The sequence below is a fragment of the Orbicella faveolata genome, unplaced genomic scaffold (genome assembly GCF_042242905.1).
Source record: "Orbicella faveolata isolate gen_17 unplaced genomic scaffold, um_ofav_v1 contig_25, whole genome shotgun sequence".
NCBI classification, from domain to species: Eukaryota; Metazoa; Cnidaria; class Anthozoa; order Scleractinia; family Merulinidae; genus Orbicella; species Orbicella faveolata.
This window is the reverse complement of record NW_028301553.1, coordinates 13,160,001-13,177,500: the sequence shown is the minus strand read 5'-3', so window position 1 is coordinate 13,177,500 and position 17,500 is coordinate 13,160,001. Positions and strand designations below refer to the sequence as shown.

General features: G+C 39.4%; 2 protein-coding genes and 2 pseudogenes across 2 annotated transcripts in view; 3 read left to right on the top strand and 1 right to left on the bottom strand.

Moving 5' to 3' along the window:
• LOC110057946 (tetratricopeptide repeat protein 28-like) overlaps nt 1–2,862 on the top strand; it is a 4,752-nt gene extending 1,890 nt beyond the window's left edge. The window contains exon 2 of the mRNA XM_020764555.2: nt 2,417–2,862. The gene's annotated coding sequence lies outside the window, so the exon portion shown is untranslated. The remainder of the gene's footprint in view (nt 1–2,416) is intronic.
• A 448-nt stretch (nt 2,863–3,310) lies between these two features.
• Nucleotides 3,311–17,449, bottom strand: LOC149109036 (uncharacterized). The gene is made up of 2 exons (XM_089293562.1): nt 16,301–17,449; nt 3,311–6,915 (listed from the first exon to the last, which is right to left on the bottom strand). The coding sequence occupies exons 1-2, from the start codon at nt 16,914–16,916 to the stop codon at nt 5,735–5,737; spliced, it is 1,797 nt and encodes a 598-aa protein (XP_089149688.1). The 5' UTR covers nt 16,917–17,449; the 3' UTR covers nt 3,311–5,734.
• LOC149109038 (uncharacterized) lies at nt 11,980–15,989 on the top strand (annotated as a pseudogene).
• On the top strand, nt 14,363–16,090 carry LOC149109037 (uncharacterized; annotated as a pseudogene).
• Nucleotides 17,450–17,500: the final 51 nt, after the last annotated feature.

The window sequence follows — 17,500 nt, the reverse complement described above, 5'->3', positions numbered from 1 at the left end:
CGGCCAGCTCGAGATTTCTATCGGCTGATTCTCCACTCGCCATGCACTCTCAAAGCTGTTAGAAACCGAGGGCCATCGAATTTTCTTCGAAGTAGCATAACTCACAGATCCAAATCGTGGCAGCCCAGTTTTCAACTGATCTTTCACCATTTAACAGCTAGACGGCCAGCTCGAGATTTCTATCGGCTGATTCTCCACTCGCCATGCACTCTCAAAGCTGTTAGAAACCGAGGGCCATCGAATTTTCTTCGAAGTAACATAACTCACAGATCCAAATCGTGGCAGCCCAGTTTTCAACTGGTCTTTCACCATTTAACAGCTAGACGGCCAGCTCGAGATTTCTATCGGCTGATTCTCCACTCACCATGCAACTCTCAAAGCTGTTAAAAACCGAGGGCCAGCGAATTTTCTTCGAAGTAGCATAACTCACTGACTGACTTATTGAACAAGAAGACACTTTTCTATTTCAGAAACTTCAGGTTAACACGAAGTTGAAGGTTTTGTTTTCCAGATATAGACCAGCTCCGGGTGCATCTTTTAATCGTTACACGGTTTCTTCGAAAAAGAGGAGATTTAGACTACGAGTAGTCCCTCTTTCGCTTAGTCCGTCGTGCGTAACGCGAAAGAAAACCGCGAGAAAAAAACGACCGCGCGAAATCCTGGGGGTGAGGAGTGCGCAAAAGGAGGGACTGCCGCCTAAGCCCAAGAGTTTGCTCTTTCACGGCCGAGTGAGTTTTCGGTGTAGGATTTCTAATCTTGACGTCCTCTCATTATCGCCTGTTGTCAATAACCCCGGGAGATATCCTGAATAAAATTGCTCTACTCTACTCTTCAAAAAGCCAGGCAAAAACATATCCCGTGAGAATTATATCTTCGTTCAGTATTCGTTCAATATTCGTTCAGCGAAACTGCAAAAGAGGTTTTAAAAAGAAGACGGCGAATGAGACATCAGATAACGATTTTTGCTGCGTCTGTAGGTGTAAATCTAAAAGTTCAAATGCAGAGTTTCAACCGAGAATTTATATTACGTCTTTTGACATAGGAGATCATCCAACTACGGTGAAATGTTTGCCGATAGCAGCGGAAAGTTTTAGGTGAATGTCCGGTTTCAAGTGAAAGTCCGGTTCAATCTTTCAAATGGACGGCAGAAAGGTCAACCTCAGTGAATTTGTATTCACTGACTTGGACGATGGTGTTGAGCGGCGAAATCAGAAACACGCTCGCAGTCGAGTTGGGGGCGGAAAGCTTTGCCAAACAAAGCACTGGATAAATTTAAATCTCTCCAAAGCCTGTCGGCCGATTTGCAAGAACATTGCGGGTTGCGAAGCGCGGTTCCAACGCTTCAATTTGCTCTGGTGCCGCTTCGCTTTGCTTCGGTTCCAAAACATTCCTGCAAGACGTCACACGTATCTCGAATGTTGACAAGACGTCGTCAACGTTCCTAACATAAGCCAATCATATTTTTGCGTTGTGAGAGCAACGCATAATTCAAACTCTTGGGCTTAGGCGGTAGTCCCTCCTTTCGCGCGCTCCTCGCCTCCAGGATTTCGCGCGGCCATTTTTGTCTCGCGGTTTTCTTTCGCATCACGCAACGACGGACTAAGCGAAAGAGGGACTACTCGTAGTCTAGAGGAGATTTCATATAACGGGTTGTTGCGAAGCATTAATGTTTCACCTACTTTAGTTTCATTACAAGAGAGAAGACTGACATGCTGTAGTCCTATAAAGTGCTTTGTACGTTGAGGACCAGAATTAGCTTCATACCGTTAGATGAGGGAGGAATTCATTTTATTATATAACAAACCAATGAAATACAAGGCGGGCTTTCGCACGAAAACAGATCTTCACACGTGACGTGTTATTTTCACATGTGAGAAGATCACCGTTGCTATGGTTACTTAATAAATGTCCCCTCTCGCAGCGAAAGTGAAATGGTTTGAGGTTTCATTGGCGTTGATACAGTAAATAGAATATTACATGGCCACTTGGAGATACGAAATTTCTCTTCTCGTGTGGAAAAATGTTTCCCTCGCTCGCTTCCCTCACTCGTGAAATATGTTTCAAAAAAAGAAGAGAAATTTCTTATCTCCGCGTGGCCATGTAATATCCCTATTTATCCAGCGGGTGAACTTGAATCTTTTACAGAGATACTGATTGGTTATTTTCATGATATGTTATAGAGATAATGAGTGGCTAATTTCACTTTCTGGTACAGTGACTCTGATTGGTTAATTTCACGTTCTGTTACGAAGATTTGCCTTTTCTGCTACGGACACACTGAATGGTTATTTCATGTTCTGTTATTGAGACACTGAGTGGTTATGTTTCATGTTCTGTTACACGGATGCTGTTTGCATGGTTATTTTCATGTTCTGTTTCAGATATACTGATTGGTTAATTTCCTGTTCTGTTACAGAGACACTGATTGGTTATGTTCTTACATCACAACAACCTTGTCATTGAGGTATAGACATCAGAGATGATGTCCACACAGATTTGCTGAACTGCCGTTCACGTTCCTAGTATTTATCTGCCCGTGGCGTGTTGTAGGAGTGGAAACAAGATATAATCAAAAGGACAAGTTACGTTTTGTAAGAAATAAATCCACACCGAGACTGATTGAAGGAAAGTAGTAGAACAAGTGATTGGTCAGTAGGTGAGCGAGTAGTCAATAGCAGAGATTGATGTCTAATTTCCTTAATTACACAAGACCAATACATTATTAACGGCATACAGGTGATAAGAGAATTAGAAATCATCAAGTAGGAAATATTGTCTTGATGGAACACAAAATTCCCAGAACCATCATTTAAAAGTATATGTTATTAAGTAAAGTGAATTAAAATTTTGAGATTGTTTTGAGCTGAGTGCATGGAAAGAAGCTAGAGGAACCCTTTTTTTCCTTGAGAGTTATTTTCTGTAAGCTTGCCTCTGAGGATTTATTCCACAATCGACAATAAGCGACTAATGATTGATTGCCGGGCGCGGTTGTTTAAAGAACGGCGGAGGTCCCATACACCTGGGCAAAAGCTTTCCCTGGTCGAAAAGTTAACCACCAATTTACCTATAGGCATCGTTTACGGGGCCTTGATATGAAAGAAGAGTTGTTCCTTCTCACTAACATATATAAGAACTGGCCTTCTCGTTCACGTTGTTTAGGTTTAGTTCTGATTACAATAATATCCCTAGTAGGCAAGGTTTTTTGCGGGGGGTGGGGGGAGAGGGAAGTTGCTCGCTTGCTCCAGTGTCAGCCTGCTCCCCCTTCAAAGTCAGTTTTCCATCCAGGATCAACTTTCTGCCAATCTTGTGATTTCTTTTGTGAGCAGTTTCCATTCAGCTCTCTGTAGAAATGTATCAAAAGTTCTCGAGTGACTTGTGTTACTAGGGAAACAATCTCTCCACGTAGGTAGGCCCTTAGCTCATTCAAGGTTGGCGTGACGCTTCATTTCCTATTTCAAAAATTTCAATCAGCTCTCCCTTTATATTTTTGTCCGTCTGTTTTAGACCTATGTCCAACGCCACAAAGCATTAGTTTTATCAAATAAGAGGAGTTGAAAAAAGCTTGAAAAGTTTTCCAGTCGCCAGTTAAAAGCGATAAATACAAACCTTGATAACTGATACTTGTAGAACTTAAAATCTGTTGAAACTGGCTTTCTCCTCTCCCAAAGGCTCTCGAGGATAGCATGGTAAAGAACGTCCCCTCCCCGGTCTTCACACGTGCGCTTGCATCCTCTCCCCTGTAACAATCAAAGCCGCTCCCAGCTTTTCAGACACTTTATACTTGAAGGGGGTATTCAATTTCCTCCCTCCTTTCCCCTTCCTCAAAAAAAAAGGAAAACGAGCCCTGTGGAATATAAAGCTATCTGTTTATCTGGTTATAAAGAAATTTCCCATGATTTAAAATACGGGCACTTTTAACATTGTTAATTTGGACGTATGGTTGCGTTTTTACATATTATGACATTACTAATTTGCATTCCCAAAACGTCAGCCGAGCCACCAAAAATGACTCAAAAGTAATCAATCGAGGAAAAAAAAAATGCAACGCTAAAATGTAAAATAACTATATTGATCATAGATAGGCTTTGCTATTTAAAACAAGAAAATTCCGCATTTGGAAAAAAACGCCGGTCAAAAGTATCTTACTAAATTGTTGTTAGATAAATCTCAGTTAAATTTGCAAAGCTTGGCTGCTTTAATTTAACTAAAATTTTGACAAATGTATTAATGATTAAAGTCAGTGGGGACACTTATGCCCTACCTCCAGCTCCCTGAGATTCTAAGAGCGGTTAAAGGAGGGTATTTGAAAATATCAATGTCATGATAATTTGCAGCTCTCCTTGTGGAGCTAAAAAAAGGTCAAAACTGATTACGAAAGCCCGTTCGGAAACCTGCATTTTCGCAAAGCTATTTATCTAAAAAAACATTAACGTAAAATACTGTATAAACTGGAAATGATCACATGAACAAAATACCATACGGTAGCAAGTTAACCAAAGAAACGTAAAATCCTGCCAAAAAAGGGCTAAAGATATTAAAGAACAGGTTTTCCTTCAGTGTTCAGTGTTCCGGTCGTAGGCGCAAAAACTACAACTTTAAACGCCTGTAGAAACGCGGGAATTTTATCAACTTTTTCGCTGAAGTAATTAGAAAAACTAGTAGATTTCATTAAAGGAAAAATAAAATGGGGGGTTTGTTGCGTTTTAAGAACATTACTGCGGATTGACAATCCATTCCACGGCTCTCTCAAATCCCGTCATCATGGTAACCCTGCAGCAGATCTGCGTCTACTTGGCCAGAGATACTCGATTTTGGCAGGGAAGTTCACGTGCTACCAAACCATTACAGTTAGCCACTGACCTCCATGTGCGCCGTCGATTCACTTTATTCGGAATCTCGCGATCCGTTACAAGAATAGGAGCGCGAAGAAACTGCATAAACTCTTTGTTGTTGTCGTGATACTGCATAAAGGCCTCTTTTTTGTTGGAATAGGCAATTAATTGCGGGAGTTTGGATGTCTTGTAGCACTTGTTGACGGAAGCCTTTTGTCGTTTCTAAGGAACGAAGTAGTTCTTTTTGAAACAGAGAAATATGATCAGACGAGTTTTGAAATTCCGTAATGATAACAGCAGAATGGTTCCCTCTGTTCAACAGTGGCTCGCACATGTCCAAGTTGCTAGTAAGTGGCTCATAATCAGCTATGTTTGAGGTGGTGACGCGATCAAACTTACGGTCTGGAGAAAGGAATGTAGCCATCTCCTTGCAGCTGCCGCAACAGGAAGTGAAACTTCACCAGTCCTGTGGCCAATGTCGGAACGGACTTCCCGAGCAAGTGGCCCACATTCTGGCTGTACATCGGGAGAAGAGAGGCGCAATGAAAATGTTGTTTAATGTCTTTGCAGTCCCGTGATACAAATAGAATCATACATTATTGGGCACAGTTCAACATCGTTTCAATCGTCAGAGAGGTTACCTCTTATTTGTTTAACAGGAGAAAAAGAAATGAAAAATGTTGGAGAAATAATCATCGTCATGGGTTCTATTCGTGCTGAGAGCATCTTATGCTTCCAGTAATTGTTCGTTGTCTTGTGAGGCATATCAGCATCAACCAATTTGATGATGATGATGATGACCAGGATGATGATGATGTTGAAAACGCCTGTGTAACAAAAGTATACAAGCTAACAGAAATTTCACTGTACTCCTTTTGTGAAGTTTTGAAATATAAGGAGCATTACTGTGGATTGACAATCCATTCTACGACTCGGCTGAACCCACTCAACATGGTGACTCTGCGGCAGTTGTTCGTCCACTTGAACGGAAGAAATCGATTTTGGTTGCGAAGGAAGTTGCGCGCAACCAAGCCATTATAGTCAGCCACTGACTTCCATATGCGCGGTCGATTCACTTTATCCGGGATCTCATGATCACTAACAAGCAGAGCAGCGCGAAGAAACTGGATGAATTCCTCGCTGAGGTCGTAGTAATCCATAAACGCTACCCTCCCCTGGGAAAAGGCAATGGCGCGATTTTGGGTGTCTTCCAGGACTTTTTGGCGAAAGCTTTCAGGCAGTTGTGAGAAATGACGTATCAATTTTTCATTTAAGCCTGTAGGCTCATGCCAGTTTTGAAATTCTGTGATGATAACAGCTGAAGTGTTGGCTGTGTTCAACAATGGTTTACACATGTCCAAGATGCTGGTAAGTGGCTCGTAATCAGCTATGTTTGAAGTGGTGACACGGTCATACTTCCGGTCTGGGGGAAGAAATGGAACCATCTCCATACAGTTGTACAACAGGAAGTGAAACTTTACCTGTGTTGTGGACAGTGTCGCAACGCACCTCTCGAGCAAGTGTCCCACATACTGACTGTACATCTTGAGAACGGAGGCGCAATGAAAATGTTGTTTAACGTCTTTGTAATCCCATGATATAAATGGAATTAGAGAAGGATCCAGTATGTAACTGAATCGGTAAGGACCACCAATTTTATTCAAAAAAGCGGCAGGAAAGCCAGTTAGAGTAACATTCTCACGAGTGAGCTCTTTTCGCGATGCCTTGGGTAACAGAATGCCGTTCGCAAACCAGTCAGAGGCAGATTCTTTATGCTCCTTTGGGATTTGGTTCAAGTACAATTTGATTCCTTCCTCTGAACCCGAATAATTCTCAACTTTTCTTCGCCGCTCCTCTGTAATCCAGTCTCCCTCTCGAGAACTAAGGTGAAACCATGTACGCCACACTTGTACGAGTGTGCGAAGATGGTCTTGCTCCATCGTCATTGTGCCTCTTGTCAATTCTTCAAGGCTGGATGCATGGATTAGTTCTTGAAGGGTGCGCATCACAAGCTTGAAGTCCTCTTCACTGAGTCGCAGTGAATACCAAATTTGCGTCACAGAGTTTGCTACCTGCTCTCCTCCTGTAAGGTGAAAATGAATCAGTTTTAAGTGCTCTATGTAGGTGAACGTCTTATAACTATGTTATGTGTAAAGAAGACAAAAAATATATATATTTATATACATGCAAGTAATGATGGTAGGCCATTCCGCCCGATGTATAAGCTATGCTATTGAAGACGAACAGGACCTAACGTCCTTGTAGATCGTCAGGAAGATTGTGAGAGTAACCGTGAGACCATTTGGATAAGGCGCGAGGTGTTTCGTTTCATGATGAATGCATGCTCTTGGAGAGGGGAAGCCTTGGAGTGGAATGTTAATTTAGAAAACAACTGAATTCATTTCAATTGGTGTTTTGGCTGCCTTATTAGAGGTTTTTGAACTGATTCGAACAGACTGCAGTCTGACTAGGCATTGTTAACCCTTCCTCTCTCTCGAAGCACCCTAGCTAGTTCAAACGTTCAAAGGTGAAGATGTACCATCATTTAATTTTGTACAAATGATGAAAAAAAATTGTTATTACACTAAATTAATCGACTTGACAGCTATTATTTGAACAATCAAATGCACACTACTTTGTCATTAATAGAATTTCAAGTTAGAACCACCCTGTACAATTTGATGTTCTTAAAACAAATATTTGCCCGAGAAGCGAAGTTTCGAGGGAAAATATGCTAGTTTTAAGAACATCAAATTTCCAAGGGGCAACTATCAGACTAATAGTTCCGAGACATAAACACTCTATTGTCTTCATTGTTCACCACTAAATTTTCTTCCACGCGCCAGTTCAAATATCATATTGAATTATTTTCAACCTTTTTAGATGAAGCCGGGAAAGCCAAATGTAAAATTTGAAAAAGAAAACAGACAAAACCCACTTAATACAATTTCAATTGTTTATTTTCTATAGGCCCGCTTGTTTACAGAAAACTTTTAATGAACGATTACTATCCATCCGGGTATTTTCCTCGGACGGGCAGTATGGGCAGATAGTGTCTCTCCGCGGACGAACACTATCGCGTCATGTGATCAGTTTAAACCAATAAGAATTGGAGAAAATTTAGTTTTCAACTATAATGATTAGTAGTTAATGAAGATAGTGAAAACTCGAGACGAAATCGGATTGTCGCATTTACAAAGCGGCAGACAAGATGATATTTGAAATGTACACCGCCTTTGCTTCTATAGTCAAATCCCTTCTAAACGATTTAAACAGACCCAGGAACACAGGTAAATAACAGTGCATTTATTTTGTAAATTATTATGTTACTGCTGATACAGTGTTCGGGTCCCCTGTGCTTTGGGCGAGCGAGAAGATTTTCATGAACGCAAATCGAATGGGAGCTTTAAAGGTGCCTACAGGCCAAAATTTAAGCTTGCTCTTTTGTTTTTTTAACCGGTGATGCGGTGAATAAAATCCCAAGTTGCGGTGTTGCGGTGGTCTCAAACCCTTCAGTGTGCGATGCTTGTGTTTTTCGCGCTTCGAACTAACTTAGACATCAGACCGAGAGGTGATTTGAAAACGAATTCCTCACTTTGATTAAGAAGTCATTACTAGAACTCATCTGCTTGAATCACGTGGTGTTCGACTAAAAAGCAATAGGTTACAATAATTCTAAGAAAAGGTAACAAACCAAATCAAAAAGATAAAGACAAATAACTTACATATATTTCCTCCTATTGATGTGAACTGGTAGATTAAAGTAATTGATGAACTAAACTGAAATTCGATGCAATTGACACGATTGCTGCATGATATACCAACGTACTAAGCAAAAATCTTACCCAACCAATCACACGTATTTTACATGTATATATTTTAATTAACGTATTTTAATGTAGTAGTATACACGACCCCAAAAGCTTTATAGCTTTGATTCTTATCGTGTTGAAATAAAGGTTTTATGTTTATATGTTTATGTTATGATGTCTATGATCGCTGAGTTAAATTTTAAATCAAGTGTTTCGCACGTAGGGGAAATGTCACGCACGTTTGAATCCTACCTAGCGGTCCGTTAATGCGAACTGAAAGCATTTAAACTTAGTGGAGGGATTCAAACGGAAAAAAACTCGAGTAATATATTGTTACTAACTCCATTCGAAATGGTTCATCATAGTCAAGTCAACAAAGAAAGAACTGTTCTCTGATGTTATAGGCAAACTTCTTGGTTGAGGACGTAGACTGCGAGCAGTCTCTTTCGTACAAAAATCAGTGGGGAAGAACGCAAAGATTAACGCAACACAAACAAGCGGTGGGTCGTGAGCGTGCGAGCGTAATATGCGAAGCCGCGAGCCGCCCGCGCTACTCGCATATCACACTCGCAGTCACACTTGTTTTGCTTTCTTCCCCGCCCACGGATTTCGGAGCAAGAGAGAGACTGCTCGCAGTCTATTGAGGACATCAAGATGAAAAATTTTTAGGCTCTCTCGTGGACTCTACGAGCCTCTAGAAGAACGATACTGTCGATGGGACGTTCCTGGACCGCGGACTTGGTTTTCAGCCTGACCCTCCTCACAAGCCCGTCTCTCTTATTGGGTTGTAATTCGAGGATGCGACCAAGGGGCCACAAGTTCTCTACCACGAGTACAATGTCTCCAGTTTTAAAGTAACACCTTTATCGTTGCAGTGATTGCCTTCTCACTTATAGAAATTAATCTCCCAGATACTGACTTTTAAAAACAAATTAACTCCAACAGAATGGAAACATAGGCACGCAAGACGTGCAAGAGTTATTCTTTTTGTTGTGAAGTGCCGGAGATAGGAGCATTCATGGAGCTGTTTACAGTAATGATTTGGTAAATCTGACAAGTTTTTTTGGTTGCGATGTACAGCAAGAATGAAACTGGGAATTTATGATGTACATACGATGTTACATCGGTAATGGTAAGATAACTAAATAGTAAGCCATAAAATGTTTGAACAAACTACAGTAATCTGACACGTCTCCAGATTAATGTAGATACCATCTTTTTCTCTTCTTTGATTCGTTCGTTGATAAAACCCACACTGTGATTGGTGCGACACGTCCACATGCATAACTCCCTCACTCACCCATCATATAGCCCTTCCAACCCCCAAGAGGAATTTTTGCTCAAAAATACTCAAGTTAAGAGACCTTTTCGCATTTTATACGAGTCGTAAGTTTACCCTTTTTACAGAACACAACACAACACAACACAACACTACTTCACCAAAAATAGAAAGAAAGAGAAAAAAAAACCTCTCTGACACATTGAAAGTCTGATTTAATTAAATTGCACTTTAACTTGGTGCCACGCAGTCTTCAAAGAACATTTGGGAGTTTTGATACTTTTACCTTTAAAAATATCGGACTGAAAAGAATGTCATAAAATGCCCATCAAATAAAAATAAACTGCTACTGCAGAGACGTAAAAACCGTCCAGAAATGAAAGCTTTTTTTTGTTTAATATCCTGGGAACAATAGCCGATAACTTGTCAGCTCTAACTGAATTTACTCTCATATAAAAAACAAAAGTGTTAAGTTACCATTTGTTACTGAAGATAGCAAACATCTCGTGGGAAAGAGCGGTGACGATTCGTCAGCTCTAATTGAATTTACTCTCTTGTGAAAAACAAGAGTGTCAAATTACACTTTGTAACTAAAAAATAAAAATATCTCGTTATATTTGCATGCAACAAGAACAAAACAATCGTCACCTGCACTTACTATTGTAAACGTTAGAACTGTTTCAAATCTTAATAGTCTCGTCTCCTCTAAAATATGTCCTAAGAACTAAAAGCGACGATTCGTGACCTCTTATTGAATTTACTCCTTGTGAAAAACAAAAGTATCAAGTTACCTTTGTAACTAAAAACAAAAATATCTCGTTGCATTTGCATACTACTAACTCACGAACCGAAGGCTCATCTCGTTCATTTAACTAAAATCCTCAGCCTAACCCACAGAAAATGTCGAAGTAAACCCAATATATGAATACTTCCTCCTCTTTTATAGAAGAATAAATATGGCCGTTCTAAACTGTATCGGGATCAAATCTTCTCACATACCATTTACCTTTACAACAAGAAATTTGATTGGCTGTTTAAAGTAGATCCAATCTGATTGGTGTGACATACATACATCTCTCACTTACTCTCACTCACTCATGGCGGTTGACAGAAATAATCCGTCGCAGTCAACATTAGTGAACTTAGCATGTAAAAGGCGATACCTGCTCTTCAATTTAACATCTGTACAATTTAACATCTTTGTATTGAGAAAATGCCAGGCGGGAAGCAATCTAAAACAGCTTTGTTCCAGGAAATCGATTTCAACATTTATAATGATGGCGACAGGACAGCAGCGTACATGACCGACAAAGACGGCGTATCGTTGTGGATGAAGTACATTGACGAACATTACAAAAGTCTTTCTCACGATATAGAGTGGAGCAAATGCGATTATCAAGCCAAGATGATGGCGCAAATACAAGAACATGCAGATAATACACGAGGCGCCACGAACAAGAAGGCAGACAAGATAGGAAACATAACAATTTCCTTTTATTTGACAACATGCCGTATTCTAATCCAAGGAAACCAGTGCGGTGAATGGTGTCGAGAGGTGTTTCCATGCATAAAGACGCGCGTGGAAACGGCAAGGCAAACTGGAGGTCCTGGCGATTCACACCAGACAGCAGATGACCTTTTAGCAGAGTTAAATGCTTCAAATGGCTCTCTGACGATGTCGAAGATGTCGCCGGTGACAACTCTACCACTCATACAAGCACCGGACCAAACCTTCAACTACAGCAACCGTCCCCCCAAACTCGACGGCGAAGCCTCCCAAGTACTCCACCTGGTCATCAGGACAACAGAGTTTTTGAAACACTGAAATCTTCAATAGAAAAGGTTATTGAGGAAAATATTACAATCAAGGAGACATTGCACAGCATGACATTAAAGCTCCAAGATTTTGATCACGTCCATGATCGCGTGAAATCTTCTCACGAGACGGAATCCATTACAACAAACAAGGCCTTCGACGTCTGGCTGCTTCTATGAAGAAATGGGCAAGAGAAAATGGACACTCATTCGACGCCACTTCAGACCACTCAAAACAGCGCCATTTTCAGGAAAAGCCATTCCTGTGGAACCAACAGAACCGCAGAAAAGGACGAAATTCACATTGGAGGAACGCAGGTCCAGCGCAACAGTTAATCAACTTACTGCTGAGAAGCCTTGGCAAACGTTAAGCAGCTGTAAGCCTTATCATGACACTGAGACACTTTTGTGAGACATATTTAGTTTTATATTTCCCCAATAATCAGTAAGTACTATATTTCCTTATTAGTATTATCAAAGCTTACATTTATTTTTTCCGGGTTTTGTTGATCGTATAAATACATATATATTTTTTCTTTCTTTCAAATGAATTCTTCATGGTTAAATCAAAATAATGCTTTCAATATAATTTCATGGAATATTCAAGGACTCAAAACCAGGCTAAAACCAACCAATAAAACCATTTCAAATACAAAATTAAATATCAAATCAATTAAATCTAATCTATCAAAATTCGATATTATTTGCTTACAAGAAACATGGGCAAAAGATGAGTCATTAATGTTTCAGGATTACATAGTCCACTCGACCGTACGGAGCACGAAAAGTAAACGAGGTCAAGGCGGAGTATCTGTCTTGATAAAGAATAAACATTCAGACCTTGTTTTTCATATAAAGAGTGCCTCTCCAAACATAATTTGCTGTCACCTAAAACGACAGCTTTTTGGTATAAATTCAGACATTTATCTCGCGGCGGTTTATTTACCCCCACTTCAGTCTCAGCGAAAAGCAGGTGCGGACGTCCTAAGCGTTTTAGAACAAGAAATACACAAGTATTCCAAACAAGGCAAAATCATTTTGCTTGGTGATTTAAATGCTAGGACTGGAACTTTAAATGACTTTATTGAAAATGATTGTTGCGATTTCCTGCCAGATGATGACGCATATAATCTCGAGAAAAATTGGCCAAAACGAAACAACGGAGATTATACCGTTAACAAACTAGGAGGCGAAGTATTACGATTATGTTTAGGAAACAGATTGAGAATATTGAACGGTAGAGCTACAGGTGATGTAGATGGCAAGCTAACATCATATCAATCCAATGGAGCAAGCACTGTTGATTACGGAATAGTCAGTGAAGATCTTCAAAACACAGTGCTAGGATTTCAAATACAGCATTTGACGCCTTATTCTGATCACTGTCCAATCGTTCTCAAATTAGCCTCCAGTAATCGTGATATCATGAACTACAACGCCTCAAAAAATACTCGAAGAAAGGGGGCGTTTCCATAAAACAGCTTCACCAAGTTTCTTTGGAAGTCAGAATGCAAAGATAAATTCATAAGTGCATTATCGAGTATTGATATTCAAGACAGGCTTCAATCCTTTAATGCAGCACACCACAGCTCAATAAATGATGAGATTTCACAGTTCAATCAAATACTAAAATCGGTTGCAAAACTAAGCCTGGAGACATCACGTAAAACGCGAAAATGTACGAAGAAACACAAACCATGGTACGATAATACTTGCAGACAACTAAAGAAAAAGCTGCAGAAACTGGCGAAGGAAATAAATCCCACAGCTCCTTGATCACTGCCACAAGAATAACTTTACCCTCAAAAAGAAGTACAAAACGCTAGTAAACAAGATGTACAAAACATATAAAAATCAACTTTTAAATGAAATAAACAATTTGAATTCCAACCGAAGCGGCGAATTCTGGAAACTAATAAACAAAATTCGTAAAAATGAGACGGTCGAAGGAAGTTGCGATATTTCGTCGGAAGGTTGGATAAAACATTTTCAAAACCTTTTATATGACGAATCTCAAGAAACGAACGCAAACGTCATATTTCCAAACAATCCTGACCAAACAACAACTATGACCGATGAAATTTTATAGACGCGCCTATCACTGCAAAAGAAATTCATGATCAAATATCTAAACTCAAAAATAAAAAGGCATCTGGTACGGACACCATCCTGAATGAAATGATCAAACATGGGCGGTATTATCTCATGCCTTCTCTAGAAAGAATATTCAACGACATCAGTGAAAACGGCACCTTCCCAACTGAATGGAACATTGGTGTTATAAAACCAATATACAAACAAAAAGGCGATAAGAAATCTCCAGCCAATTATAGAGGAATTACTTTAACCAGCTGCTCAGGGAAACTATTCACATCAATTTTACAAAACAGATTGAATAAGTTCATCGAGCAACATAATGTTCTAAATCCAGAACAATTTGGATTTAGACCAAACTCTAGAACCACGGATAGTTTGTTCATTTTCCAGCAATTACTCCATAAATACACCAAACATCACAAGAAACTTTATGTTGGTTTCAGTGACTACGAGAAAGCCTTCGATAGCGTATGGCAATCCGGTATGATTCATAAATTACACAAATATGGAATTCAAGGAAAATTCTTGAATGTGTTAAGTCCATGTATTCGTCAATTAGGAGTTGTGTTAAAATTAATCAAAACACGCATACCGAACTTTTTTCATGTAACAAAGGGATAAGACAAGGTGATGGCCTAAGTCCAGTTTTATTTTCGTTATTTATGAATGATCTACTGCAATATTTTAAACAGAACAAATCTCCAGGTGTGATGTTAGGGAATCGCTCTATAAACTGCTTAATGTATGCAGATGATTTACTAGTAATCAGTCCTTCTCCGGAAGGGCTGCAACAATCGCCCAATGTAATTCATCAACACGCTCAGCAATGGAAGCTCAAAGTCAACACTAAAAAGTCGAACATAATCATATTTAGTGGTAACGGGCAAAACAAAAACAATACAAATTTCAAATACAATAATGAAACTTTACAAATTGTCGATAAACAAACATATTTAGGTGTAGAAATGACTTCATCCGGTCGTTACACCTATGCAACAGAAATTCTCAGCAAAAAAGCCACAAAAGTTCTCTCGATAATAAAAAGATCCTTTTCTAACTCAGATTCAGCAACTATTGCGATTAAGAACAAACTTTTCGATGCCCTTGTTAAACCCGTGTTGCTTTATGCATGTGAAATTTGGGGACCAGAACTATTGTCATACAGAACGCATTTTGATAAAAGCACAATTGAACAAGTCCACATTAAGTTCTGTAAACAAACACTAAACATCCCATGGTATACAGAAAATATTGCCTGCAGGGCAGAGCTTGGGAGGTACCCTTAAAGTATTGATATAAAAGCCTCAATCTTTAGCTATTGGCAAAGATTGAAGCATTCTTGTAGCAACGTTTTGTTACGTGAAGCAGTTCAATATGCAACAACTTCTACACCTTTCTTTGATGTTACAATTAATGAAGAGATCACTAGGGGGTATCAAGTAACAGAATCAACAGAACCAGTAACACGGCAACGCATCAAGAACGGTCGATTAAAATAAACAAAAATCTTAGAATCAGTATTGACAAAACTGGCTTGAGACTAAGAACAGTTCATCAACAACTTCAAGGGAAAAATTTACGCACAAGGAAGTTAAAAAGAGTTATCAATTTGAAAATTACCTGAAAACGGTTACAAACTCAGCACACAGAATTAGCCTGACAAGGCTTAGGTTAGGATGTCACGCATTACGAATACAAACTGGAAAATATGAAAATAAAGGAGCATCAATCCCAGTAGAGGAAAGAACATGCTTAGTATGCAAAGAAAATTGCGTAGAACACGAACAGCATTTCTTGATGTATTGCCAGGGGTACGCTACCATAAGAGTTGAGCTCCATTCTCACATTTCAAACAAAGATGCACTTTACGCAAATCTGAGCGATAACGAGAGAACTAAGTACTTACTTAGAGCTGACAATAGAGTTACATCAAAAATAATAGGTAAATATATCAACTTAATGTTTAAAAAAAGAAAAGATATTCTCAACTTACAAACGAAATGAGCATTATAATTTTTATTTAATTTTATTTGAATTATAAAAGAATCAAGTGAATGTTATTTCTTATTGTACTAGTTAATGTTAAACCTTTATTGTAAACAGACCAATACCTCCCTTTGGAGAGTAAGGCGCAATAAAGATATACTACTACTACTCACTCACTCACTCACTCACTCACTCACTCACTCACTCACTCACTCACTCACTCACTCACTCACTCACTCACTCACTCACTCACTCACACACTCACTCACTCACTCACTCACTCATTCACTCACTCACTCACTCATCCATTGACCCGTCCATAACATACCCGACGCGCCGACTAAGAGGTATTTTTTTACAAAAAAAAAAAAAAAAAAAAACTCAATAAAACTAATCATAGGCTAACAAGTACGCATTGCGGACCTATTTTTGTATTTTCACCGTTATTAACATATCCTAAATACGAACGTCTAATTTACCTTTAAGTAGCATGTATAGTAAAAGGACTGTACGAGCCATCACACAAGGGCAGATGTCGTTCAAAACGAAGGTCAGCTTTTCTTTATAGCCGTCTGGAAGCTGAGACAAGGAAAGTACAACATTTCTCGGGTCACCAACGCCGCAAGCAAGAATCGATAAAGGCTTGTTATACTGGGCACCTTCGTTCAACGGCAAGTTGATCATATCCATCGCTGGCATGTTTCCCCAATAGTAGACGGTTCCCAGCCCTGGACCTGTGAGCGATTTCTTCAAGTCGTAGGCAAATTTTAACTGGCGGGAAAACTCTTCGGTTTTTGCTCTTATCGCTTGGCAGTCGGTCTTGTGTGTTGGCCAAGAGTTCGTTTGACATTCTTTGCCGCAGTACCACTCTTTTCGACAATAACCACAAGGCTTCAGTCCTGTTTTTTCCTTTCTACATCCAGCACATATTCTCTTCAGGGCAGCCGTTTGACAATCAACCTGATGCCGAAACACATCGCTGTGTTTACATACATCGCTGCAGTAACATGCTATTCCGCATCCACTACAGGAGATCTTTGAAGATAGAGGTGAACAAATGGTGTCACAACGCCAACACTGATCTTTTTTAAGCATTTTTTTTTTGCTCAATAAACTGCTTCTTCCTTGACGAAATAATGGCTGACTCTTCGAAGTAAACTACCCCATAGAATTTATTACGTGAGTTCTCAAGCGTGCCCAGTGATTGGCTAATGTGCAATGACCATTTACATTGAAATGTTTTAAGCAAGCTGAAGTTGCTAGGTTTAACCCGGTGCTAAAGGACATTCAAACCCGAAGAGTTAGCCGCTACTTTTTATTATTATTATTATTATTATTATTATTATTATTATTATTATTATTATTATTATTATTATTTCAAAGAAAGAAGCACTTAAGAGTGAATGCCTATAAAAATGGACCTAAATCGCCTATCAATGGCACAAGTCGAAAAATTGGTTTCGCTTGTATTTTGTCCATAGATAGGTCCTAGTAAGAATAGAAACGGACCATAGTTAGTATCTGCTAATGCAGCTTTCTTTGGTAGAAATACGCCAAATACGATTTCGACCCGTCTGGGCTCAAAATCTACTTCCGGTTTTGCTGAATTTTCCGAATATTTGATTGCTTCGCGCTCCGCAGAACAGCTACTTGAGAATCTTTCAATAGATTTTATATTC

Coding starts and splice junctions, on each gene's coding strand:
- LOC149109036 (XM_089293562.1), bottom strand. CDS start 16,916: ATGCTTAAAAAAGATCAGTGTTGGCGTTGTGACACCATTTGTTCACCT. Junction 6,916..16,300: donor ACTATACATGCTACTTAAAG/GTAAATTAGACG, acceptor TTCACCTTACAG/GAGGAGAGCAGGTAGCAAAC.